General features: G+C 48.2%; 1 protein-coding gene across 2 annotated transcripts in view; it reads left to right on the top strand.

Annotated features, from left to right (window-relative positions):
- The window catches only part of PC (pyruvate carboxylase), a 2,223,386-nt gene that overhangs the window by 1,186,037 nt on the left and 1,010,623 nt on the right, over positions 1-26,726 (top strand). For both annotated transcript variants that reach the window (XM_086938550.1, XM_086938549.1), the window contains one exon: positions 16,534-16,696. In XM_086938550.1, the coding sequence (XP_086794676.1) occupies positions 16,534-16,696 (163 nt within the window). The remainder of the gene's footprint in view (positions 1-16,533; positions 16,697-26,726) is intronic.

Raw genomic sequence — 26,726 nt, 5'->3', positions numbered from 1 at the left:
GAAGCCAGTGCATATCTCCATTAGGATGTTAATGTGATGTGGTGGTGGATTTCCTTTACTGCCATATCTGTTGTATTCTGTGCAACTTGTAACGTCTGGATGCTTGCTTTGAAAGTACCCAAGTGTAGAGCATTCACGTACTATTTCTTAGAGCTGCATTTCTCCCCAATGGAGCAGTTTGCAGCGTTTGAACAGCTGAAGGTGATATCTTCATTGGTTTGGGGACGCCAGGGCATTATATTGTCAAAGATTACCCCCAGACACTTAACCATATACTTGAGTGCAAAAAGGCTGGGGAGGCCTCGTCTTTAGGTTTTTTTCTTCCTAGTTCATGTATCAGTCACCAGCAATTCTGCCTTTTTTCTTGTTTAGACTTACACATTTTAATTTCACCCATTCCTGTAATAGGGTGAAGACCTTAGATCATTGGTTCTTTACCTGTAGTTTGGGGATTCCTGCAGGTCCACAACGCCTATTTAGGGGGTCCGCTATTGCTTAGAAAGTTAAATATTAACCGATTAATAAAGTGTATATGAAAATGAAACAAAATGTAAAATTACAAATGCTAAAACATTCTGTAAATGTGAAGGAGTCTGAAATTGGAGACTAAACATTAATATCTTTAGATTCGTGTGAGCAGTGTATGTGCATCAAAAATATAACATGGGAATGAGTGACCTCAATTGAATTCGGAAAAACTCTAACCTTCCCAATAAAAGGTCGGTTTTTGTTTTGTGAATTAGATAAAATATTTCCTCATTTGTGAATTTGTTTGATCAATGCTTACTTTAGTATTTTTTGTATTGTTTTGCAATTCAAATAATCAAAAATGCTTAAGCCTGGGTCCCTGGTTTACAGTAATGACTCATTGGGGGTTCCCAGGTTCCAGTAATGATTACATTGGTGGTCCACAGAAGTCAAAAGGTTAAGAACGCCTTAGATGCCTTTTCACTGGAGTTGCTTTCCCTATTAGAAGTGTTAAACACTGCTGGGGTGTCATGGACGTAATTATGGAAGTAAACATCTGGGTACAAAACAAATAGCTTTAGAATATTGACTTTGAGCAGCTATTTTGCTTGCAGGACCTCTCCTGAATGTCTGTCATTACGTAGAACTCTTTCTTCATTGTCCCAGTCATCGCCCCTGCACCTCTTCCTTCTTATTGTCACCTCTGAAATTAGTTTCAATTGATATTTCTTTTATCAATTGGTTCCCTAATCTGGACTGTCCCTTTCACGCTTGTGATACCTTTTTCAGTTTCCTTTCTGCTGATTACATCTATACCTGTAAAAGTGCACACCATCAAACATTACCTGTACTTACAGATGGTTCCCAAGTAATTGGTTCCTCTCGTCGCTGTAACTTGCTGCGGCTTGGTGCCAGTTGTCATAAAACCTGTGAGTCACTAACTCTCTCACAGTAATGAAGGGAACAATTGCAAGGGATACGGAGTTGAATGTAGCTGTGTAATGATATTTCGCAATCGCGCCAATGTACACAGCAAAAACTAGAAGTTGCAGTCAACAAAAGAAAAACTACAAGGTGCAGCAATACAAGGGAAAATATCTGGCATTATGAAATGTTCTGAAGCAAGCACCTGACACAAAAATTAACCACGTGCATATAACCCTCTTACATTAGGAATATAAGTCGTGAAACCAAATTTCTAGAGTTCACATTTAAGTATATTTTGTACCCTCAACTAGGTAACACTTAATGCAGTTAACTTTGATTGACGTAACTTAAAAAGAAAATGTAACAGCGGAGCACAGTGCATGACATTCTCTTCAAAGAAAATACATTAAAGCCACGCCACACGGTCCTGCTGATGTGGCAACGGGCCCATAACCTAGGGTCTCAGGGCAGCCCAGCCTCCTTGGCTGGTGGGTTAGAGTTGAGAGCAGCCTCCATTGCTCCCTTGTGTGGGAGACCCTTTCCTGTGCCAGGACAAAATTGTAGTATAGTACGATTGTGTCTTAAGATTCAGTAAATTCTGATCCACTTTTGTACCTGTAGATACTTCCCACACATTGGATTCCTTGATCTCAATTAAGTTACCTTCTGTGTGCTGCCGTTTCCCTTCTCACTCTGTCTTTGCATTGTTTCCAATGTAACAACTACTAACTTGTGCCCAGCTTTATTCCATGTTCCTCTTCGTCCTTTAACACTAAGTTGCTTTTTTCTACTAAGGTGGTTGGGTACCACTCGCTGTGGAATCCTTCCCATTCAGTCTCTATATGACAACAACACTTAGAGGCATATCCTGTCCCCCAGTCATGCTGACCTTTTGCAACGTTGACCATCACGGACTCTGTGAGCCTCCTCCTACTTTTTTGAAGCTCTCAGCTGTTGTGACAGTGGGGCAACTTAGGTAACCCTCTTGATGTGTGACTGACAAGTCCCACATTTTCCTAGATTGTTGACTTCAACCTCTGCAGCTCATCTCCGATCATGGTGGAAATATGTTGCCTGTACCTTTAAGTCCCAGATTTGATTGGACCCTTGCCCACAGTCCCCATCACCCCTTCTCACCATGGTGGCAAGCTGCTGTGTGCCTCTCTCCCCCACTGCTGTGATATGATAGTAGAACCCAACCTCCCTTCTCACTGTGGCGTGCTATCCGGCCCGCCTTTGAAGGTTGGACTTCAGTTGTAACTTGGACTTCATCCCATGCGGATGGTGAATGCCTATTTCTATTTCAGGCCATGCTTCTGTTGCTTGTAACCCCTGGCACCCAGAAAATGTGTGCTTTGCAGGTTGAGCCTGGAGTATGCACTGGTCAATTGCAAACCTAACTGGTCATCATATGCTGTCTTTTTCTCCAAAACGTGTTGTCTTATCAACTTGGAAGCTGTAGGGAGCTTCTTTGACCGAGTTCCCTTTAGTTGGAGTTTGCTCTTTTATTTCTAGACAACCAATCTTTTCTTATAGATGCTTTAGGCAGCTGATTCACCTCTCAGGATGTCGAGTCTCTCCTAACAGAAGCAGACCAGGGCACAGTTTTTATTCCCTTGTCTGAAATGAAACCACTCGATCCAAGCCAAAGCCCTGAAGTGTTTTTGTGGCACAAGAGATCTGGAATTTTTCTGATGCCATTTTAAATCAGTAATGCAAACCAGAAACTCCGCTGTTAACTGCAGATGAATGTTCAAAGTTCCCAGGTATCTATGTCCTTAAAGATCCTGAGCCAACCAGTGATGGCCTACCATTTTTAGATATTGCCTAAGACTGCGCGGTTGCTTGTGAGACTTTTTATTTACTTGCTAGGGGCTTAGAGCCCTTCCATTGATTACCATTTGGTTGGCTTAATTGTCACTCTTCTTTCTATACTTCCTATGTTTGTCCCAAGCACTTTTTCTTGTAGCGCCCAGTATCCTTCCACAGCCCGTATGCTTTTGGGTAGTGGAAGGATACTTTAATTTTAATTGCAGTAATCTATGCTTGCATGTGTTTGCAGACTATCTCCCCTCTCACGTCCCCCTTTGCCTTGCTGCTTGCCCTCTTCCAACCTCCCGCCCCTCTCCTTTTTGTACAAAAAGTACTTAAAAATAAATAAAGCCACAAAGTTGACCCTACCGATGCTAATCACATTTTACATCGAATAAGCATACCATGAGGTTTGTGGCAACCAGGCTTGCACATAATGTTATTGTGTCATTGTGAGGATTAGACAGAATATGAACATTTATGGTGATTGTGTGCCCCCGAGACACCTGTGACAGCCCGAAAGCAGCTCACTGGCTCCCCACTTGCTAACCCATTGGTACGATTTCACAACCTCTAAGACGTTCATGTACCCCTGCCTGTTGCTGCCAAGTGGAGATATAACAAGTTTGGACCCTTGAGGCGGAACTGCTTTTTTAATAGTCAGCGCTTTGTCTCCGCAAATGTGGAGTTGATCACTGAACAGGCACAGACCAAACTAAAAGTACCTCAATGCAATGTGCTGCAAGCAGGCTGATGGAAGTTGGGGGTTGGGCTGGTGAGACAAATGTGGTGTGTGATACTCTCCCTGACCTCACTGAGGTGGCTAAAGAGCAGGACCTAGTTTCTGGTGGCACAGTGTGTTTAGGAAGAGGAGCAGTTATTTACATCGATCTCATAACAAGCTTTTATATTGTTTATTCTTCTTTAGAGTAGATCAGTCAGTCGTGAACAGGGTCTAGCGGCGCTTTGTCTTTACATTCAATTATCCCATCTCATTTTTAACAACCATTTTCAACGTATTACTTGTTTCTTTCGTGGAAAGTTGTGGCCTACGTTTGCATTTGTTTACTCTTGGGTAACTTGTTCTCGTCTAAAACTATGCCTCTAGGTTTCTAGTAAAGCTATATCACACCAAAGATTATGAAACATGTACATGCCGTCGCCTAATGCTATCGATCAACCGGTCAGCCTATTCTATCAAAATCAGTATGTTAACATTTAGAAGGAACTCTTTGATATTGGATGTTCAATCAATCAATCAATCAGGGATTTATAAAGTGCGCTACTCACCCGTGAGGGTCTCAAAGCGCTGGGGGGGTGGGGGGGGATGATGCACCTCTGGTTCAGTCAAAGAGCCAGGTCTTGAGGTTCTTTCTGAAGGTGTGCAGGGTAGGGGAGCGTCTGATGTTGACAGGGAGCTCGTTCCAGACCTTGACAGCGACGTAGGAGAAGGCTCTTCCACCTGCTCTGTTTCTGCGGATTTGTGGGGTCTCTGTTAGGTCAAGGTTGGCGGAGCAGAGGTTACTTTTGTGTACGTGGAAGGAGACTCTCTCTTTGAGGTATTTGGGTCCGATGTTGTGGAGGGATTTGTAGGCGTTGGTGAGTAGTTTGAAGGTTACTCTCTTCTTGACAGGGAGCCAGTGGAGGTCTCGTAGGTGTTGGGTCATGTGTTAGAGGGGTTCTGAGGAAAAGTCTGGCTGCAGTGTTCTGGATGGTTTGGAGCTTGTGTAGGAGATTTCTGTTGATTCCGGCGTAGAGGGAGTTGCCGTAGTCCAGTCTGCTGGTTATGAGTGCATGTGTGATGGTATTTATGCATTCAGGGGGATCCATTTGAAAGTCTTGCGGAGGATGCGAAGGCAGTTGACGCAGATGGAGGCGACGGAGTTGATTTGGTGGGTCATGGTGAGGGAGGAGTCTAGGATGATGCAGAGGTTCTGTGCGTGGTCTGACAAGGTGGGTGGGCCTCCCTTGGGCGGAAGGCCACCAGGTGTTGTCCCAAGCGGTGGTGGAGGGTCCAAGGACGAGGACCTTTGTCTTCTCCAAGTTGAGCTTCAGGCAGCTGTTGTTCATCCAGGCTGCGATGTCCTTCATTCCTTCCTGGAAGCAGTCTCTGGTGTCTTCGGGGTTCTTCAAGAGGGAGAGGATGAGCTTGGTCTCGTCAGCGATGTTGCTGTGAATCCTATGGCAAAAGCATAATGGTGAGATGCACATTTGAGTAAGCGTCCTATTTGGTTGCCTTGTGCATTTCAATTGCTATGCCGTGGGAATACGAAAATGCGTTAATTGCATTACGTGTTATGCTTTTAATAAAGCAACCTTTACAAACTTAGTTCAATCCCCCTTCCAAGAACTCTATGGTAGGATGTTACTGTGATGGCAAGAGTGCTTGATGGAGACATGCACATTTGATTAATCTTTCTATTTGGTTGCCTTGTACATTTTAATTGCGGTGCAGTGGGAATAGGAAAATGTAGTGTTAATTGTATTATGTAGCATGCTTTTAATAAAACAACCTATACAAAAGTAGTCCATCCTGCTTCCAAGACTGGTTGTGTGGGCGTTTCTTACTCTTCTTCATGTTGTCCCTCCCCTAGAGCATGGCCTCATTTCTTGTGTCCTGCCACTGCTTACTTTTCAAGCACTCCTTTTTACTTTTTGATTTAGCACTTCAAGAGTGCATGTTTTCCAGCTGTCTCTCTCGTGTACTTCTCTTCGCCCCTCCACTTTACTCCATGTTGCTCTTGCCCATGTGCTTGTCCCTCACGCCCCTCCATGTTGTGGCTGCCATTGTGAAAAACTAGAATAACTCCTATACAACCTTTATTTCTTCTATATGGGTCCGCTAGATTATAAAAATGTCTTTTTTCAATAGTACAAAAGTACATGATTAAAAACACATAACGAAATAAATCACATGTACACCAAAGATGTTAACATAGTGTTTCCACATAGAATGAAAACAGAACAGCTTGAAAAAACATGTTCGAGGCATATGAGCTGCAGATTACACACTATGCATAGATGGCCACCGAGTGTTGGGCCCAGGTGTTTGCAGTTTGTTTTGTTGTAGAAAAGTCTTTCGGAGTCACGGGATAGGTGACTCCTCCTTAGGATGATACTGCGCATGGGCATCGGCTCCATCCCCAGATTTTTTTCCTCCACCGGGCTCGGATGTGTTTCCAGCGCTCCGTGTTGGAACCGATTTCCTTCAGCGCGCAATCGTCACCAAACTACAAAACTAAGTTTCTAACGCTTTCCAGTAGATGCTAATCTTCAAACATCGAGGATCTCGATTCCAGTCGTCGTCGACGGCCTTCGGGCCTACCTAGGCCTCCACTCCATCTCATGGAAAGGACGCCATTTAAGAAGGGTCCTCAATGTGGGTCGAAGTTTCCCCACACCGACCTGCATGAGGTGTGTAACCTCTGTCTCTCTCCGGAGCACGAGTCGAAAGACTGTTCAGCTTGTGCCTCTTTCCGCTCCAAAAAGACTATCCGGGACCCAAGAGCGAGTAGAACAATGGCTCAAACATCTTCAGCTCCGATTCCGGACAACATCTTCAAAGAAGGCGTCAACGTCCCTGAACAGCACAACGTCGACAGCAGCTCCGAAGCAGACGATTCCGAAGTCGAGGACATCACTCCAGCGCAGCGGGTTGTAAGTAACACCGTCGACCCCGACCCCTCCTCGTCACAGAAGGCCCCGGTCACACCCTCGCCCTCCAGCTCAGGTGCACACCGTCAAACTGCTTCTACTGCCTGACCTTCGGGCCCGGCTAGGAAGCTAACCACGCCTTCAGGCGACTCGAGCTCGAGTCGACCTTCACTCGGTGCCGGCGCACACACACCAGCACCGAAAAAGACAACAGCCCGACATCCAAGCCATTGGCACGAAGCACACCACTACTCCTTCGGCACTGAAACCCAGCCGAAACCAAGCAAGCCCGTTTCGGATTCCAAGACACCACCGGAACCGAAAAAATCATTGGATCCGAAAAGGTCATCGGATCCAAAAACCGTACCGGAACCGAAAAAACACTCTGAACCGAAAAAAGCTTCGGAGCCGAAAGACGGCTGCCTCCCCAGTGAAAGACATTGCCAAGAAACCAAAACAGGCCACCTTGGTGCACAAGACTTCCTCCGCACCAAAAGATCAATCCCTGCAGTGGATTTATCCTACCCAGACCCTGCTCAAAAGACTCTGGCTAAAGACCCAGTCACTGGACACCTAGTTTTGGCTCCAAAAAAAGCGACCACTGGATACACCAGCTCCAGCTACGCATTCCAAGAAGGACATGGGTACCTCTCCCTTAAGACTGCCTTATTCTTCTCTCTCGCCTGGACCATCACACCACACAGGGATGATAGCTCTGACGATATGAGGGGTAACACACCTGATCGAACAACGCCCACAGGATCCCCAGACCCGTGGGACAATTATACCACCCCAGATGTCCCAAATGTCTCTCAGGATTACACATACCCCTCAAGGCCTTCCCCACCAGAAGACACTACAGGGTTTAATGAATTAATTCACAGGGCTGCACATTATCATGGGGTAGATATTTATGCAGACCCTGTAGAGGAAGACTTCCTGAAGGATACATTCGAAAATGCACAAAGGTCTTCATCCATCTTGCCCATGCTCAAAGGAGTGATCAAGCATGCTCCTGAAGTCTTCAATGACCCAGTCAGAACTCTGGTCATTAACCCTCGGATAGAGAAAAAATATAAAGCTGTCCCATCAGACCCAGCATATATTAAAGGCCCAGTACCACTAGACTCACTTGTAGTTTCCAACGCACGCAAGAGAGCAAACTCACAAACATCCGGTGAGGCTGCACCACCAGATAAAGAGTCTAAGCTACTTGACGCATCAGGCAAAAGAATAGCGTCTCAAGCAGCAAACATGTGGCGTATCTCCAATACACAGGCACTGCTAGCCAGATATGACAGGGCACATTACGATGAGCTACAGTCACTAATGAGGCACCTCCCTAACAAGTACAAGGATAGAGAAAACAAGCTCATCCAGAAGGGGAAAAACATCACAAACACCTCTATTAGGTGTGCCCTTGATGCAGCAGACACGGCCTCTAGGGCAGTTAACACCAGCGTCTTGCTACGCAGACGCGCCTGGCTGCGCATATCAGGGTTCAAACCAGAGGTACAAAGCGCCATTCTTAAACAACCCTTTGACGAACAACACCTATTTGGACCCGAGGTAGATGTATCATTAGAGAAAATGAAAAAAGATACAGACCCTGCCAAATCTATGGGAGACCTGCAGTCGCAGACTCCCAGGCGTTCATTTCGTCGCTCAAACTATCGAGGTGCCACCAGGGGATATACTTCAGACACAGCTTCTACCTCGTACTAAGCCCCTACACAGTCTACCTACAGTAAAGGCTACCAAAGGGGTGGGTACAGGGGTAACAATAATAAAGGCAGAGGCAAAAATAACAACTCACGCTCTGCCTCTACCCCTGCCCAATGACTCCCTTCCCCCGCCTCATTCCACTCCTGTCGGGGGAAGACTTCAACAGTACCTGCCAGCCTGGAAAAACATCACATCAGACAGGTGGGTGCTCCAAATAATTCAATCAGGTTATTGTCTGGAACTAACATCTACTGCCCCAAACATACCACCCAAGCAACGTCCAATGTCACAGGAACATTCAACATTGCTCAGACAGAGGGTAATATCCCTCCTGCAGAAAAATGCAATAGAAATCGTTCCAGAGCATCAGAAAAACAAAGGAGTATATTCCCTATATTTCCCAATACCAAAGAAGGACGGATCTCCAAGACCCATCCTAGACCTCAGGCCTCTAAACATTTACATACAGTCGGATCATTTTCATATGGTCACACTACAACAGGTCCTCCCACTACTGGTACTAAACGACTTCCTTGTCACTCTAGATCTCAAGGGCGCCTACTTCCATATTCACATCCACGCAGCACACAGAAAATATCTCAGATTTGTGCCAGACGGACAACACTACCAGTTCAAAGTCCTCCCATTGGGAGTCACAACAGCGCCAAGGGTGTTTACCAAATGCCTAGCATAGTAGCAGCACACTTAAGATGACAGCACATTCACGTCTTCCCATATCTGGACGACTGGCTCATAAAAGCCAGCTCATACAAACAGTGTGTGCAAAACACTCAAGCTACTATTCAACTGCTTCACAACTTAGGATTCACGGTAAATCACGCCAAATCGAACCTGAACTCCTCGCACATACAACAATATCTCGGCGCTATAATAAACACCCAATTAACACTAGCATATCCCTCTCCAGCCAGGATAACAAGTGTACAAACTCTCCTAACAAAATTCAAACCACAACACTCGCTACCAGCTCGAGTGTTCATTCAACTCAAAGGAATGATGGCATCTTGCAGATCTGTAGTACCTCACGCAAGATTGCAAATGCGTCCACTTCAAGAGTGCCTAGCTCGCCAGTGGAACCAGGCTCTAGGTCACTTAACAGACCTAGTGTTGGTAGACGGTCGGACTCATCGTTCTCTGCAATGGTGGAACACCAAAAACCTTTCCAAGGGACGACCGTTTCTAGAGCCAGTTCCCCAAGTAGTCATGACTGCGGACGCATCGCTCTCCGGCTGGGGAGCCCATCTACTGCATCACACCATGCAGGGCAGGTGGACACTGCAACAAAAATTACTCCATATAAATAATTTGGAGTTGCTAGCCGTGTTTCGAGCTCTGAAAGCATTTCAAACTCAAGTGTCCGGCAAAGCTATCTTAGTCCACACAGACAATATGACTGCTATGTACTACATAAACAAACAAGGGTGTACATACTCTCTGCAGCTCTCTGTTAGCACAGCAGATTTCGAGGTGGGCCATACTGCTAAAAATCTTCCTCTTAGCCCAACACGTCCCAGGAGTACAAAACACAATCGCAGATCTGCTAAGTCGACAAACACAGCCGACCCACGAGTAGGAACTTCACCCACAAGTTCTTCATCCGTTCTTCCAAATGTGGGGACAACCTCTTTGCCACCTACGAAAACGCAAAATGCCCAAACTTTGCCGCCAGATACCCAGACCCATTGTCCAAGGGCAATGCGATATGGATGAACTGGTCAAAACTATTTGCGTACGCTTTTCCTCCTCTCCCACTACTTCCGTTAGTGGTGCGCAAACTACAACAACATTCCCTGACACTAGTCGCTCCAACTTGGGCCAGACAACCGTGGTACAGCACACTGCTGCAAATGTCTGTGGTGCCACATCAAAAACTAAATCTATCTCCACGCCTATTAACGCAGAACCATGAAGAGATCAGACACCCAGACCCAGCTCAGCTCAACCTAGCGATCTGGCTCCTGAGGTTATAGTTTGGTTATCTCAACCTTCCTCCGGAATGCATGAATATCATTAAAGAAGCTAGACGTCCCACTACCAGAGCATGTTATGCTGCGAAGTGGAAACGCTTTGTCATATACTGCCAAAACAACCAAATAGATCCCTTAGACGTGTCTATCCAACACATCATAGGATATCTATTACACCTTCAAAAGTGTAACTTAGCCTATACATCTATCAGACTGCACCTTGCTGCCATTGCAGCATACTTACAAAACAGACAACATCTGTCTCTTTTTAGAGTACCAGCTATTAAAGCTTTCATGGAAGGATTCAAAAGAATAATTCCTCCCAGAACGCCACCAGCACCAGTGTGGAACCTGAACATTGTTCTTACAAGGTTAATGGGTCCTCCCTTTGAACCATTACATAAATGTGAATTGCAATTCCTAACTTGGAAAGTAGTTTTCTTAGTAGCAATTACTTCTCTTAGAAGGGTTAGTGAACTACAAGCATTTACCATTCAAGAACCCTTTTTGCAAAAGCATCATAACAAAGTGGTTCTTCGTACTAATCCAAAATTCCTAAAGTCATTTCACCATTCCATCTCAATCCGTTGAGCTGCCCGTATTCTTCTTGCAGCCTCAAACAGTTGCAGAAAGGGCTCTACACACTTTAGATGTTTAAAGAGCTCTGCTGTACTATATCGAAAGAGCACAATCATTTCGTAAAACAAAACAACTTTTTGTGTCCTTTTCACAGCCACATAAAGGCAACCCTATATCAAAATCCGGGATCGCCAGATGGATAGTTATATGCATAAAAATGTGTTACCAAAAAGCAAAACACACCTTAACAATTCTTCCAAAAGCCCACTCCACAAGAAAGATGCCTCGAACGGAAAATGCTACTTACCAGTATGCATCTGTTCTTGGCATGTAGAGCTGCAGAGTTACACACGCCCACCCGCCTCCCCGGCTGCCTTTATCTGTTCCGGTATTATCTTAATTAGATACAAATCACATGGAAATCACTACTTCTTGTACAGCTCCATCACTTCCCTAATGGCAAAAAACAATCTGGGGATGTAGCCGATGCCCATGCGCAGTATCATCCTAAGGACGAGTCCCCTATCCCGTGACTCCGAAAGACTTTTCTACAACTAAACAAACTGCAAACATCCGGGCCCAACACTAGGTGGCCATCTATGCATAGTGTGTAACTCTGCAGCTCTACATGCCAAGAACACATGCATACTGGTAAGTAGCATTTTCCATATCTATTGTTGCCATTATGTGCTTCTCCCCTGCATTGTTTTTTCGCCTGTGGGTTTCTCCCCGGTCCATGTTATACACTTTCGCCAGTGTGCTTCTGTTCCCCTGTGCTTTATGTTGCTCTCTCGCGCCAATGTTATGTACTTCTCCAGCGACCCTCTGTGGTGCTTCCGACCCTGCCCTCCGTGATGCTTCTCCCCACCTGCGTTCAGTGTTTCCAGCACCCCGCCTCTTCTTGCTACCTCCACTCACTTAAAACAAAAACGCTTTTGCACAACCTTTTATATATCAATCCAAATTGAATCACTAAATATATTAAAAAAAAATAAAAGCACCCGCACATTTTGTAGGCATGTGCATGCGTGCCGCTACAAACTGATCCAGCCACAGTGGCCTTTTCCTAGCACCTTTTCTGATTTTTTGTTTTTCTTTTGCCATACTGCACATAATCTTTAAAAACCATTGACGAAACCAATTGGTTCCAAAGGCCGGACCTGTTGGCTTTGCCAGTGCTTGTTCCATAAGCCATTTCAGCCTTTGCTTTTCCTCTTAACGCCTAGTTGGACCTGACACTCCATCAGTGTTGAATGTCTATCTCTAAGGTGATTATGGTCACCATGACCATGCTCTGCTGAACTGGCACTTTTTGTGGCATCTGTGACATGGATAGCGACTTTGTTCTGATGAAGTGCACGCTGCAACGCAATAGCGTTCTCACCTTTTGACGGCTCCTTTGGCTTGGCTCACTAATCAGCCTTTGTCGAGGGCCTGTGCCTGACAGCTTCAGAATAACAAGCACGGAGCAGAGCCTCTCTCGCTGCCACCGCCTTGTCTACCTTTCATGTCTGGCAGTGCAGCAGTTTGGACAACCAGCCTCGGTATTCTTCAGGGTGCTTTTGATCAAATTTTGGCAGTGCTGGGAATGTGCTGCTTCCATGCTGTTTAGGTGTGTGTGAAGCACTGCACTCGTGCAGGATTGGAAGAAACCTGCAGAACATGTGCCCTGTGCATCAGGCCACTGCGGTTCACTGATGTGCTTTAAGGCTGGATTCCCAAGCAACTTGGTCAGGGACTGACATTTCTGGGTTGACTTAAAGTTCGTTGTACTGGGGGTAAGAGGTTAACAAAACACTATTTCCAGTGGCTGTTGTATGGGATCTGGTGCAAAACCACATAGCATAACACTATTTTATTTTACCCCTTGTTTCCTATGCAAAGGTTTTCCTACACAAATGCAGACGTTCGCGCCTTGAAAAAGTGTTTGTTTTTAGCATATATTTGTTTTTATTCAAAGAAGTACCCTGAAAAAATAACTACCCTCCAATGTTATCCTCATTTGGAATGGCTGTGAACAAGCCCATATCTCCCTAGCAGAATTTTTGCGGTTGTCCTCAAGATTTTTTTAAAAAGTTGTTTCAAACCTCACTGAGTACCTCTGGAATCTGTGCTGGTGAATGATTTTGGACCAGGAAGGGCGCTTTGTGACAGCTAGTCACGGCCTATCCAAAATAAGCATTCGTAGCATGTTGGTGGCTGACTGACAACCTGCTGAAGCCGATTCTACCATTTGTATAAGTGGAGAATTACTTTCAAAAGACCATGTGCTGCGAGTGTCTCGAGATCCACATGCAACACGAGGTGGGCCAGAGAAGTGAAGGGGCCCTGCTTTACCACTTGTGGTGGGCACACCTAGGGAAGGATTTATAGCTGGATGGTTATAGACAATCCTCCTATTGCTGGAAGAACAATAAAGTCAAAGAATCCACCTGTGGTGTTTCCTTCACCATGGTGAAGAAAATTCACCTTGTGATGCTCTTCCAAATGTAGTGTAGCTTCGAGGATTCTTTGTCACAAACACCTCTGATTCAGACCCCCAGGCCACCGACTGCAAAGAACTAAAATTGTGCATGAGCATTATACATCCTTAAGGAGCGGTTTCAGACTCCAAACTCTTGATAACCTCTCCTCTCCCCATCGACTCCTCTATTCTTTCCTTTGTCCTTTTCCTCTTCTCCATTTTCCCTTTGCACTCCCCTCGCTTCAGTGTATCTTACTTTAATTTCTCATTCTGCTCTCCTTCAAACTCAAGCTATCTTTTCTCTTAACAATATCTTCTACCCATCTCTGCCCTTTTAGGTCTTTCCTTCCATTCTCTCTCTCTCCAATTCTCCTTCTCGAGGCCTCCTTTTTTCCTCTTACTGTCTCTCTCATCCTCCCTTTTTAGTCTCTTCCACACCGCTTTCTGCTTTTGTCTATCTCCTTTCATTAAACCTCTCTCCAGCTCCCCTCCTCTTTCTACACTCCTTCTTCATCCCTTCCTTGTCTCCCTCCTCTGCACCTTTTATCCTAACCTTCGCTCTTTTCCAGTCAATCCCATCTATTTTTCTCTCCTAACCTCTCGCATCTCTCTAATCCATTTGTCTCTCTAGCCTCTCTCACCCTTCTCTTTCCTCCCTCTCTGGCCTCCGCTCTGCTCCTTGGCTATTAACAAATCAGGACTAAACGTATCTTTGCTTGCCTGTCGCTAGCTTGAACTAGGACAGTACCAATCATTAGTGACGATTGTTAAAAGTGGCCCCAAAAATAACATCTGTTTAGGACCCGGATCCCCCAGCATGCTCCCCGCTCCCTCCTTATAACATGACAACCCACATGAGAATCAACAACAGAGACTTGTGTGGGTGTAAAACGGCCATGTTTAACCCCTTAAGTGCTGCGTCGGTGCGTTGGCCGACGGCAGCACTACCTCCCCAGTGCTGCGCACGACCATTGGACGTCCATTCAGCACTGGTTCCAATGGACAGCGCAGCACTGGGGAGGGATGTTTACTAGCATCTATGAGGTTAATATTTTGACATTTCATAAACATGACCAGGCATTTCAAAATTCATTACATGCAGTTATCACAATTTTATTCTTGACTTCCTGATCTTCTTCCGCCAGATTAAGATTCTAATCCTCCAGCACTAAGGGGGCTTCCGGCTCCCCTCTTCCATGCCGTGCATCCACGCGAGGTGGAACCCACCTGCGCCCCATGAGGAGTGGGCCCCCAACCTCTGATCCTTGTCCGCCTTCTCCAGCGGCCCACCTTCCGACCACCAGGCTGACCAGGAACCCAGGAGGCTCGTAACCTGTCGCCCTAGCCTCCCCAGCCGGGGCCCTATTTCACAGCGGAGAGCTTACCGTCTCCCCCCTCAGTGCTAGCCTAGGGAGTACGCAAGGCGGACTCCCGTCCATTCCGTCGGTCAATTGTACTGTTCCAAGGTCTTTCTACCGCAACACGCCCCTCAAATCCACTGAGCTAAAGGGACGGGTGGGTGGGAGTTTAAAACTATACTAAGGGGCTGTAGGAGGGGGGACGCTTCTGGGAGGCCGCCACAATCCGGTGCAACAGAGGAAGGAGAGGCCGGGGTCCCTGCCCCAAGCACCTAAATAGGTCACCAGGCTCCGCCCTCTGTCGCACCGGAAGTGCGTCCTCCTGCCCCGGAAGTGATAAGCGGCCGGTCGCCCATTGGGGCAGACTGGCCGCCCCTATCTAGATCAAGTAGGTGGCGGGGGCCGGGCCCTAAGTGCGCGCTTGCCGATGCTCTGCTCGCGCTTGGCAAAGACATCTGATCAGTTAGACAATCCGCGACCGTTTCATTTAAACGTTCTTGGCTGAATAGAAGAGCTCTGAAGCCTAGAATTGTTTCTCGTTTAACACAAAAGACTGCCTTACCTTTTTCCGTGAAAGTCCAGCAGAGGCAACCTCTAAATAAAAGAAGAGGCGGGAAAGATGGGCACACTTGCTGTCCAGTTCCACTCAAATTTCTTTACACAGAGAACGACGACGTGACGTAAGTGCTGAGGTCTGTGCGCAGCCAGTGAGTGCTGAGGTCTGTGCGCAGCCGGTGAGTGCTGAGGTCTGTGCGCAGCCGGTGAGTGCTGAGGTCTGTGCGCAGCCGGTGAGTGCTGAGGTCTGTGTGCAGCTGGGGAGTTCCGTAATACAAAAAAAAAAAATTTTGCAAAAAAAATATAAACGTACCTTGCCGCCATGTCCCACATCTCTGCGCCTGCTCTCCTCATGGGCCTCAAGGAACAGGAAGCCAGGAAGAACAGCCAGGCTCCCCTGACCAATCACAAAGCTGCATTTGCTTTTGAGCATCCTGGTTCGATGCTCAATCACAGACTGGGGGCCTGGGAATGTTCTCCACACGGATTGTAATGCAGCCTGCTTGGAGAACAGGGAAAGTGCGCATGACTGTTTTGGGTGGCCCAAGAGGGCCGACCAAACAGTCATTGTGCACTTACGAGTGGGCTAACTACTCCTCCCCTGCTCCAAGAGCAGAGCAGCCCAGCCCACCCGCCCCCAAAGGAAACATAAAATGATAATAACTCAGTTAATAATATTATTTATTTCCTTTACTTTGCACTGATCAAAAGCAGCATGGCAACGCTCCTCTGCGATAGCGGAGGAGCTACCACTGAAAGACTGATTCCTCCAGTCGTGCACCGTGCATGTGGCACCACACAAAACAAGTACTTTGAGTGTCAATAAAGCAAAGCAGTGGAATTCACAAAGCAGCTTTGCTCAATCTGATAAGCAATACCTAAAAATGATAGTCCAGTCATGTATCTGTCCATTTCTATGGGCATTGTTTTTGTGACCCATATCTGTATCTGGTAAGTTGCTTTCTTGTCTTGATACAACTTTGTTTTTTCTTTTTCTCCACAGCGTTGACCTTGTGCATGCCCAGATCCACGTTGCAGAAGGCAAAAGCCTCCCTGACATGGGTCTGAAACAGGACAATATTCGCATCAATGGCTGCGCCATACAGTGCAGGGTCACCACGGAGGATCCGTCACGGGGATTCCAGCCCGACACTGGCCGCATTGAGGTAGGATTGGAATACACCTACGTTTTCAGAATTTGGCCCTATTTCTAGATGTAGAAGAATTGTTGGACGGGCGTATTAGTGACATGGAACACTTCTTAGAACCAATATCAAAACACAATATTGTACCTAGTAGTCAAAAGAAGTTTATCACTATGGATCACAAGACAAGACACCGTACACACAACACCCGTGGGAACACACAGTGCAATAGATCTCTATGTGGTGTCGGCCATGTAAGGGCTCAAGGACATATGGAAAAAGTGCCCATCAGAAGCCACTCTGTACCGCCCTCTTTCTTAGAACGCCAAGGCCTATGAAAAACTTGAGACAGTCATGTTTGTGCCAGGCGAGCTCAACATTTGAAAAACACATCTACTGGTTATCAGTGGAAACTGTACACTTCCCCACACATTCTCCTGTCATTGGTGTATGTTCAAATCTAGTATATGATAGTTATAAGTAGTAAAGGTGTCTGTTAGTGAAAATGTTACCCTTTAACTTGCGTGTCTGTTTGTGCTACAGATTACTTCAGCAGATTTTCTCGGTTCTCAAACCTTTGGTAGCGAGGATGTAGCTAAAGGCTCAAATCCTGGAGAGGGATGGTTGCTGATGCCATGTGCCTCAACTTGAATATACCTGGTTAACAGAACATGAGAAGCCAGATTACTACCTTTGCACTCTTCAAGTCTGAATGAAAGTTATCCTTGTCAACAGGCGATCCCCACCTTCTAGTATGATTGGCTTCACCTTCAATGGAACCAGACCACACAGTTTCTTGGTCACGAGCATGCAAGTGAAGCACTAACCCACCAGCAAAGAAGTTTTGTTCGTTTGTATGTCTGTAATTGTGGAAAAGTATTGGACTTCTTTAATATCGGGTATGCCCCGCCAAAAATAGAGTTTTCGATACTTGTCCAATTTATAGTATAATGGTGTTGGTGCGAGGAGAATGCAATCTAAGACCATATGGTTGCTGTTAAAGCTGCTTTTAAGAGAAATAGTTTTCATTAGAACCAAACCATTGAAAAGTTTTAGATGCATAACTTGTGGAAAGTAGGGCTTTGGATGAACTTCAGTTTTAGTTGGAGGGCCAATGTAATCCTTTCGTCTTGCTTAAATATCTACAGTTAATTTGTGTTTGCCTCTTGTGCCATTTTTTGCATCTCGTATCTCTTCTGCGAGTCCTTTTGAGGATGTGGGTTAACACTCTAGATAACACCATGGACAGCTCAGTAAGTTTGACACTTTGAAGATGTGACACTCTCCCACCCAGTCCCAAGAATATGACCTGTCTATATAAAGCTAGCTTACAGGAGAGGGGCCATTGGAGAGTAGGAAACGGCTGACCATTACACTGTTCAACCAAACCGCTAATAGATGTCCTCGATACTTCATCAATTTTTACCTCTTGATGACATTATCATCTCTACCCTGAGGATCCTCAAAGGCCTTGAAGTTCAGTGGGTTATAAAAAGAAAATCTGATCCCTCTCAGTCAATCTGAACTAGACGTTCCCTGGGTCAATACCTAGACAACTATTTTGCTAATCCAGTGTGTAGTTTATACATAATGTAATCCTAAATAAATTTACAGTATTTTTAAGTTTTGTTGGATGCCAACGCAACTTTCCTTAGATGTCTGGGGTGGTTCGAGGGCACGTGTTTATATGAATATTCCTTTATGAATCCTAGCCCATACTTTATCATTTTGCCTGTTCACTTAAGTACTAGACTGTCAGGATAGGTTTGAAGGCCTGGGAAATACGCTGTGTCCCAAACACTAATATACCAGTCAAATACACGTTGTTTTCCAGTATCTAGGAAGTCTTACTTAATATATTGATGGAAAATACTTGAGCATCTTTTTTTTTTTTTTGTAAAATTTTTATTTTGCATAACATTGAAAGGAAAAAAAACAGTAAACAAAAGGTACCGCCTCAGGGGCGCAGGTGGTCCCACACAGTGGGAAAGCAATAAATTAAGACGAGGCAATAATGCAATGCAAAACGAGCAACCAATTATAGGCTCCAGCATTCGCAAGGCGACGTACTCGCATCTCCAAGGCGGGTTATTCCATTACCTCAGCCAGCAGAAAGTCCAGCGTCACAGAGCCTTCGATTTAAGCCTCGTCTAGCCGCACAGGTGTCCCAATAGCAGTACACAAACTCAACGTCCCGCAACCCATCCCCCCCCCTCCAGTGACGGTGCCTCATTCAGTCCACACGCAGCCTCACACAAACTTAGAGCTGAAATAGATGTAAGGTCCTCAGAGACGCTGGGCATACTGCCGAGGGTAAACCAGCAGAAAGAAAGGACACCAGGGGGCCCCATATATGCTTAAAGTGTTTGTAGTTGCCTAAGAAGATGTCCGCCATTCTCTCAAGACTCAGGAGTCTCCACAGTCTAGCGTGCCACAGTGGGAGCGCCGGTGCCTCCTTTCGCTTCCAGGCTGACGCTAGCGTGAGCTTGGCAGCGCCTAGGCAGAGCCATAGAATCTTCTTGTCTGCGCGTGTCTGGTGCTCAAGACCAGGATCTCTCAATCCCAAGAGCACGAACGCTAAGGAGGTATCGATAGGATACTGCAAGATATCTTTAATATGGGATAGGATCTCGTCCCAGAAGGGTTTGATGATCGGACAGTCCCACCATATGTGGCGGAAGTCCCCCAGCAGGCCACAACCCCTCCAACATCTGTCCGAGGCAGTCGGGAAGATACGGTGTAACCGGGCCGGGACCATATACCACTGTGTTAGAGTTTTTAGGTGCGCCTCCCTCAGGAGTATTGAGTGATTAAATTGCGTCATGTCCCTCCACAGCGCCGACCATTCATCATCAGTGATATCCCTCCCCACCATCTCCTCCCACTGCTCCATGTAGCGCGGTCTAGGGGAAAGGGCCGAGCGAAGCAGTAGTTGGTACAAAAAGGAGATGGCCCCCTTCATGGAGGACGTTTTTAGCAGGAAGGCCTCAAATTCGGAGGGAGGCCTTGTGGCTGCCTCCCGCACCCCTGGAGACGTGGCCCAGTGAAGCAGTTGTAAATGTCTATATTTGTCAGTCGGCTGCACTTGATAGTCCCGCACGCAATTCTCAAATGTCAAGGGGTCAGAGCCGTGGAACAGATGGAGCAGCGCTCGACATCCTCCCTCTCTCCAGGTGTCAAAGGGACCCTCGGTGAGCGCCGGCGGAAACGCCGGGTTGAAATGCAAAGGGGTGAACGGAGACGGGAAGGTCGTCCATCTCTCATCTCCCGCCAAGGTATCCCAGACTTTCAGCGTAGTCCCCGTGGGCGTGCTGATGTACGCATTCACCGGGCGGTCACGCTTCGGTTTCCAGGCTAGATCCCAGACGGACCGGCCAGCCACGCTCCGGTCCATATGCAACCAGTGTTTTTCAGAAAACTGCTGTGACCATTCCACCATGACTCTCAGTTGGGCAGCCTTGTAATAGAGGTGTAGATCCGGGAGGCCGACCCCCCCATCAGCTCGTAATCTTCGTAGTAGCGCGAACGGAAGTCGCGCTCGACCTCCCTGCCAAACAAATTTTAAGAGCAATGTCTTGAGCTGGCTAAAATAGGAAGTGCTTAGTGGAATCGGTAAGGCCTGAAAAAGATATAAGTATTTGGGTAGAAGGACCATTTTAATGGCATGCACTCGACCCAGCCAGGACAGGAATTTGGGCTTCCACTTCTCCAGCTCGGCTCGCGTCCTGGTCAATAGGGGCGGGAAGTTGGCAGCAAATAAACCTCCTACCGTAGGAGTGAGATGGACTCCTAGGTAAAGTATCGAGCCAGAGGCCCAGGCCAGCGGTGTAGTCGCTCGCATCTGAACGACCGCGGCCTGCGATAGGGTCAAATTCAGGACATAGGACTTGCCGTAGTTAACCTTAAATCCAGCCACCCCCTCGAAGGCCAGCAAGATATCCCGAACGCATGGGAGAGAATCAGCGGGATCTGCCACCGACAATAAGATATCGTCCGCAAAGAGAGAAATTTTGTGCTGCTCTCCAGTGAACGGTATGCCCTTCACCCCCTCATGTTCCCGGATCGCCATCGCCAAGGGCTCAATGCTGAGCGCGAACAGCAAGGGAGATAGGGGGCACCCTTGTCTAGTGCCTCGTGAGTGCTGAAAGAAGGCCGACAAGTGGCCGTTCACCGCCACCCTCGATCGTGGGCTACAGAAGTTCGCCTTCACCATGGTGATGAATCTTTCAGAGAACCCAAACGCCTGCATCGTGCGGAACAGAAAGTCCCAGTCCACGCGGTCGAAGGCCTTCTCCGCATCCAGACCCACAAGCACTGCCGGGATGCGGAACCTGTCCGCCTTCTCAATGAGATGAATAACCCTACGCGTATTGTCGTGTGTCTGGCGGCCTTTGATGAAGCCCGATTGGTCTGGATGAACAATCGCCGGCAACAGGTCCTGGAGGCGTCGCGCCAGTATCGCCGAGTACAGCTTCGCGTCAATATTGAGTAGGGCTATGGGACGGAATGACGTGCAGAGCTCCGGGTCTTTCCCCGGCTTCGGCAGGACCGTAATCACCGCCTCCGCCAGGGTCCCAGTATTTACTCCGGACTTAGCCATGTCATTAAAGAGAGCAACCAGGAAGTCGCATATCTCAGCCGCGTAAGTCTGATAGAAGACCGCGGTGTACCCGTCCGGGCCGGGGGCTTTATGTAATTTCAAGGCTTTGATAGCGGAGAGGACTTCCTCTCGCGAGATCGAAGCCTCCAACAAGTCGTTCCACGCACTAGAAACCTGCGGGAGGGGCAAGCGTTGCAGGAACTCCCGCTGGGCCGCGGCGTCCCGCTCCTCGCCCGTATATAGATCGGCATAGAAGCGGCTAAATATATCCGCCTTCTCCCCATCACGGTGGTGGAGTACTCCTGCGGTGTCCCTGATCCCCCCTATGTATTCTCGTTCCCTCTTGTCCCGCAGCTGCCGGGCTAAGTGTCTGCCAATCTTATTACCACTGGAGTATGATTGACGCCCCAACCGCAGGAGAGTGAGCTCGGCCCTGTTTGCATAGTGTGCCTTCAATTTGCCTCTAACCGCCGTCAGTGGACGCAGGGTGACCCTCGATGGGTTGGACTTATGGGCACTCTCGAGCTCAAGCACCTCAGCCTCCAGCGCCTCCCGTTCCTTCCTGCGCAGAGTGTTAAGTTGCGAATTGAGGCTCAAGCACTTCCCTCTGATCGTTGCCTTGAAGGCGTCCCACGTGGTGGTCAGAGAAGTGTCCGATGGGGGGTTACACTCGAAAAATTCACGGATGGCCAGGCGTAAGGCCCGGTCAGAAACTTCATCCCTAACCACTGACGCCGGGAAGTACCACTTTCGGCACGCGGTGTCGGGCGGCGACCAACGAAGAGTGAGCACCAAGAGGCTATGATCCGACACCGAGATCGGGAGAATGGCGGCATCTAGAATGTTCCCTCTGAGGGATTGACTAAGGAAAATGTGGTCCAAGCGGGAGTAGGAGTGGTGTACGTGCGAAAAGAACGTGTAGTCTTTTACACCAGGTTGAAAAAATCGCCAACCATCTACAAAACCCAAATCCCCCACCCCTTGCTGCGTGGTATCAGAAAAAACCCCTGTGTCCGCTCTGCGACCCCCCGAGCTGTCCAAATCCCTGTCCCACACCAAATTGAAATCGCCCAGCATAAACAGTAGCCCTTCCGCAAATTCCCCCACCTTCTCCAGCAAGTCCTGTAGATACTTGTTCTGACCTGCATTGGGCATGTATACCACCACGAATGTACACAACCTACCCTGAATGTGCCCCTTAACCATCAGCCAGCGACCCTCCCTGTCGTTGCGGACCTCCACCGGCTGAAAATGCAACGTAGCCCTGAACATGATTGCCACCCCCCGGTGCTTCGTGACAGCAGAGGACCTGTAGACAATGGGGTATGCCTTATGGCGGAGCCTCAGCTCATCTTTCCGTGCCAAGTGTCTCTTGCAAGCCCACTACATCAAGGTGATGGTCTATTACATACTTCAGAACCCTCTGCCGCTTCTGAGGCGAGTTCATGCCCTTAACATTCCACGTCCCTATGCTAAGCGGCATAGCAGATATCCACCCCAGTACCCGCGTTCAGCATGCCAAGTGTCATCCACCCCGCATCCAGCCCCACCCCTAGGCAGGAGACGACCAATTGCTTCCAGAACTTCCGTGGCACGACTCCACAGGCAGTAAAATGCGCAGTCATCAGCAGGCACACAACAATCATCCCCTTAGGCCCTCCGTCACTGGTCCCCCCCCACTGTCCCCAACAACCCCCATACCAACCCCACCCCAAAGGACATGCAAACCAAACAAAGTACAAAAACCAAAATGAAAGTGCAAAAACAATACTCATCAAGACTAGTAGGCCGAAGTCCGTAGGAAGCCTCCCACTCAAGAAGCAGGCCGAGGGAACCAAAACACTAATCCCCATGACCATAGTCGAGGGCGTCTCCTCCAAGAGTACCTGCAATCCCCTCAACCAGATGGCCCGGGCCCCTCCGGCGCCAATCCGCCATGTCCCGGGGATCACGCCGCCCCTGTGCTATGCTGTGTGTCGGGCACCGTGACTGATGCCACCGAAGCAACAGCTGCATCCCGTTCTTGCAGGCTGGTAGAGAGATCCGGCCGTTGTCTGATGGGTGACCTTCCCACCCTCTGCCATGAAGACGAACGACGTCGCCTCCGGGACGGAGAGGCCGTCGCAGCCTGCGAAGGCGGTACATCCTCCAGTCCCAGAAGTTCTTTCGCTGCCTGGAGCGTGCGAACTTGAGCAAGGCGATTCTGCCACCTGAAAATGATCCTGAAGGGATGCCCCCAGGAGTAGGCGATGCCCCTTTCCTTCAGAAAAGCCGTCACTGGCCGAAACTCCCGCCGTTTCTGCAGGGTAGACGCCGCCAGGTCTTGGTATAGCTGAGGCCGATGCTCCCGGAACTGTAACGACTCGATAGCTCTGGCTTTGCGTAGAATCCGCTCCTTCAACTGGAAATCGTGTACGCACACTAGGATGTCGGGGGGGGGGCCCCCCCCCGCGCCGCGGCAGGCCCACCCTGTGCACTCTGTCCATCCGAATCTCCGTAGTATCTTCCTCGTCAAGCACCTGGAGGAACAGCTCCTGGACATACCCCCTCAGGTCCCCAGCCTCACCGTCCCACGGCACCGCCCGTATTCTGATGTTGTTTCTGCGTGAGCGGTTTTCTAAGTCCTCCGTATGCAGTTGTAGATCCAAATTTTGCTCAGTGAGGCGAATGATGTCTTGTTGCAGTAGGTGGACGTCGGTAGCTACGCTCAAGTCTCGGTCTTCCAGGGTCGCCACCCTCTCGCCTATGCTGTCAACCTCTCTCCGCACCTCCCGTAGATCGGAGGCTAGTTGTGCCCTGAGGTCAGAAATGTCCTCCTTGATGGAGGCAAACAGCTCGGTCATAAAGGCCTTCGTCGCCGGGGCCTCATCGTCCGACTGTCTCGCGGACCCACTCGCTCCAGGGGAAGCCGGTTGCTGAGACGATTTCGGGGCATTGTCCTTCCCCTGTCCCCGCTTGCGTGGCAGATTAGACATGGCGGCCCACAGTGCTCCGGCCTGGCGCCACGTGGCTCAGAATAGTGGCGGGCCCCTCGGGCAGACCAAGCGCTCAATAAGGCACGGTTTGCAGATTCCAACTGTGCACAGCCCCAAGCACCAGAAGCTCAATCCATGGGCCAGCCTGAGTTCCGATGCCTGCTTTCCAACGCCCTCCGGGCCGCCGTGCAAGATGTGCCGGTAACCGCTGGCCAATTCAGCGGCCCCACACCGCAGTAGATTGGCGGCACCCAATGCTCAGAGTCAGTGCCTCGCGGCCAAGTGCTTCGGCGGGTCTCGCCCTCCAGTCGAGCGCTCACCTCCACTTGCTCCCTAGACGCCGGCAGCGTCCAGCCTCTCACGTGCGGAGTCGAGTGGCGCTGACCGTGGGCGCCTCCGACCTCCGTGCGTCTCTGTTGGTGCCGGAACCGGTGCAGCTACACCCCAAGGGCAGGGGGGATCGAGCTGGGTTGTCCGCCAATGCCACCCGTCGTCGAATGTGGATACTCTCCGCTTTCCGTCTGCTCCGACTTCTTCAGGTCCGCTCCAGGGCCCCGCCCATCAACCTCGCCGGGCCTCGATGTCAGGAGAGCCCGGGGTCTCGCAGGCCGCGGGGCGCGTTCGATCTCAGGAGCGAGTTCGGGGTCACACCGTCTCGGCGACCACACCAGGTCCAACCGCTCCGCCAGGCGGACGTCCCCGCCGCTGTTGGGGCGGGTGGGGTCCCGCAGCTACGTGCTATTAGAAGCTTTGGAGGATCAGCGCCGGAGCGGCCCGAAAAGGCGTCCTACTCCGCCGCCATCTTGGCCACGCCCCCCCATACTTGAGCATCTTTAAATCGTTACTGTCTTTACCTCATAACTGACTCTCACCCATGACCCTTTAACCTTCAAATTCCAATAAGTAATTTCTCATGTGGTATTTTTTTCTTTCTTTTTGCGTTGGAGCTTTATATAGCACAAACTCAACCCGAAAGTATGTGAGGGCTCTACATGAGCACCGGTTGCGTTAGACACATTTATTTCGTGCAGCACGGGAGATTGATTGATTTGCCCAGAATCACAGGATGTTGAGCGTCCCTGCCAAGTCTCGAACCCAGTTCCCCAGCTCCGAGGTTAACCGCTTTAGCCATTTGGCCACATCTGCTCTATTAGCTTACAGATGCATTTGAAAATGAAAAGTTAATGAAGGTCAGCGGATCTTAAACCAGGCATTGGAGATAAGATAAAATCAAATAGGATGGCCACACACTAAGGACTCGCTGGAAGAGGAACAGCAATGTGACCGGAAACCTTAGGGTGTGCATTGGAGGCAGACTAGCCATTGAAAGCTTGAGCCTGAAGCCTGGCTCTGGACTAGTTGGAGGTCCAGTTGGAACCTCGGGCTCATAACCAGGCGAGTTTTCATGTGGCCTTTTCTTCCTGTCACTCTCTCTCCGCTCAGGATGTGCTGTTACGGCCAGAGCTGCCGATTTTGGAACTGGGTCACAAATCCCTGTGTCGGGTCAACATCCTATGATTCTGGGCAAATCACTTAATCATCCTATGCCTAAATAAATGTTTCCGTATGTAATGTAACTGGGGCTCATGTTAAGCTCTCCAATACTTTTGATCAAGTTTGTGCTATACAAAAAATATAGAAAAATCCACAAAGAAGTAACCGCAAAGTGTTAACATAAAAATTGAAAGACAAATAGATTCACATTTAGTGGCTGATATGTACAAAGTGGAACCAAAAACCTGGATGAGTTGTCTTCCCGGTTTAAATTGTGTGATCTTAGGCAAATATTTTAATTTACCAAAACTTTTTCCTTATCGCATGTGAAAGCACTTTCAAATATGTGAGTTAATTATACCAAGTTGTGTTAAAAGCTACTATGTTTGATTTAATAGACTACGATATTGCTGTATATTAATCTGGGCCGCGTATGTGGTTTACATGACCATTGTCTTGCCTCTTAGTTCACTAATGGTTTGTTTAAAAACTACCACTTTTAATGACTACTTCTCAGTGCAGTGTTCTAATGGGATTTCTTAATGCCAAAGCTTCCACATGCTAAAGAAATACACTTTAAATATTGAAGAGACTATATCATATTTTATGCGATGTATGTTGTATGATTTCCATAGCAAGCATTTTGAATCTCGGCTCGTGCACGAGCTCCAAGACCCAAGTCAAAACCTTGTATTGGCCTGGCTCGGCTCGCCCTGTTTATTTGTTGGCTTGCCCACCTCTACTGTCCATTCCTTCCTGTCAGGTTATACCTGCGCTGAACTTTCAGCCTTATATAAAGGATTTCTTGTGTAGAGAGGAACTCGCTAGACTAAATACAATGTTGCCAGTGCTTTGTTTCTGGTCCTTGTCGGTCTATATTACGCATGTGATACTTATGCTACACTGTGTTTGTAGCGACAGTAAGCACATGACTGTAGTTAAATGTTTACAGTCTCTGTACACAAGTCTGGTAGCCTCTTCA

This window comes from Lissotriton vulgaris, chromosome 9 (assembly GCF_964263255.1).
Source record: "Lissotriton vulgaris chromosome 9, aLisVul1.2, whole genome shotgun sequence".
NCBI lineage: Eukaryota > Metazoa > Chordata > Amphibia > Caudata > Salamandridae > Lissotriton > Lissotriton vulgaris.
Note: the sequence above shows the minus strand (reverse complement) of the source record. Positions and strands in the feature narration are given on the sequence as shown.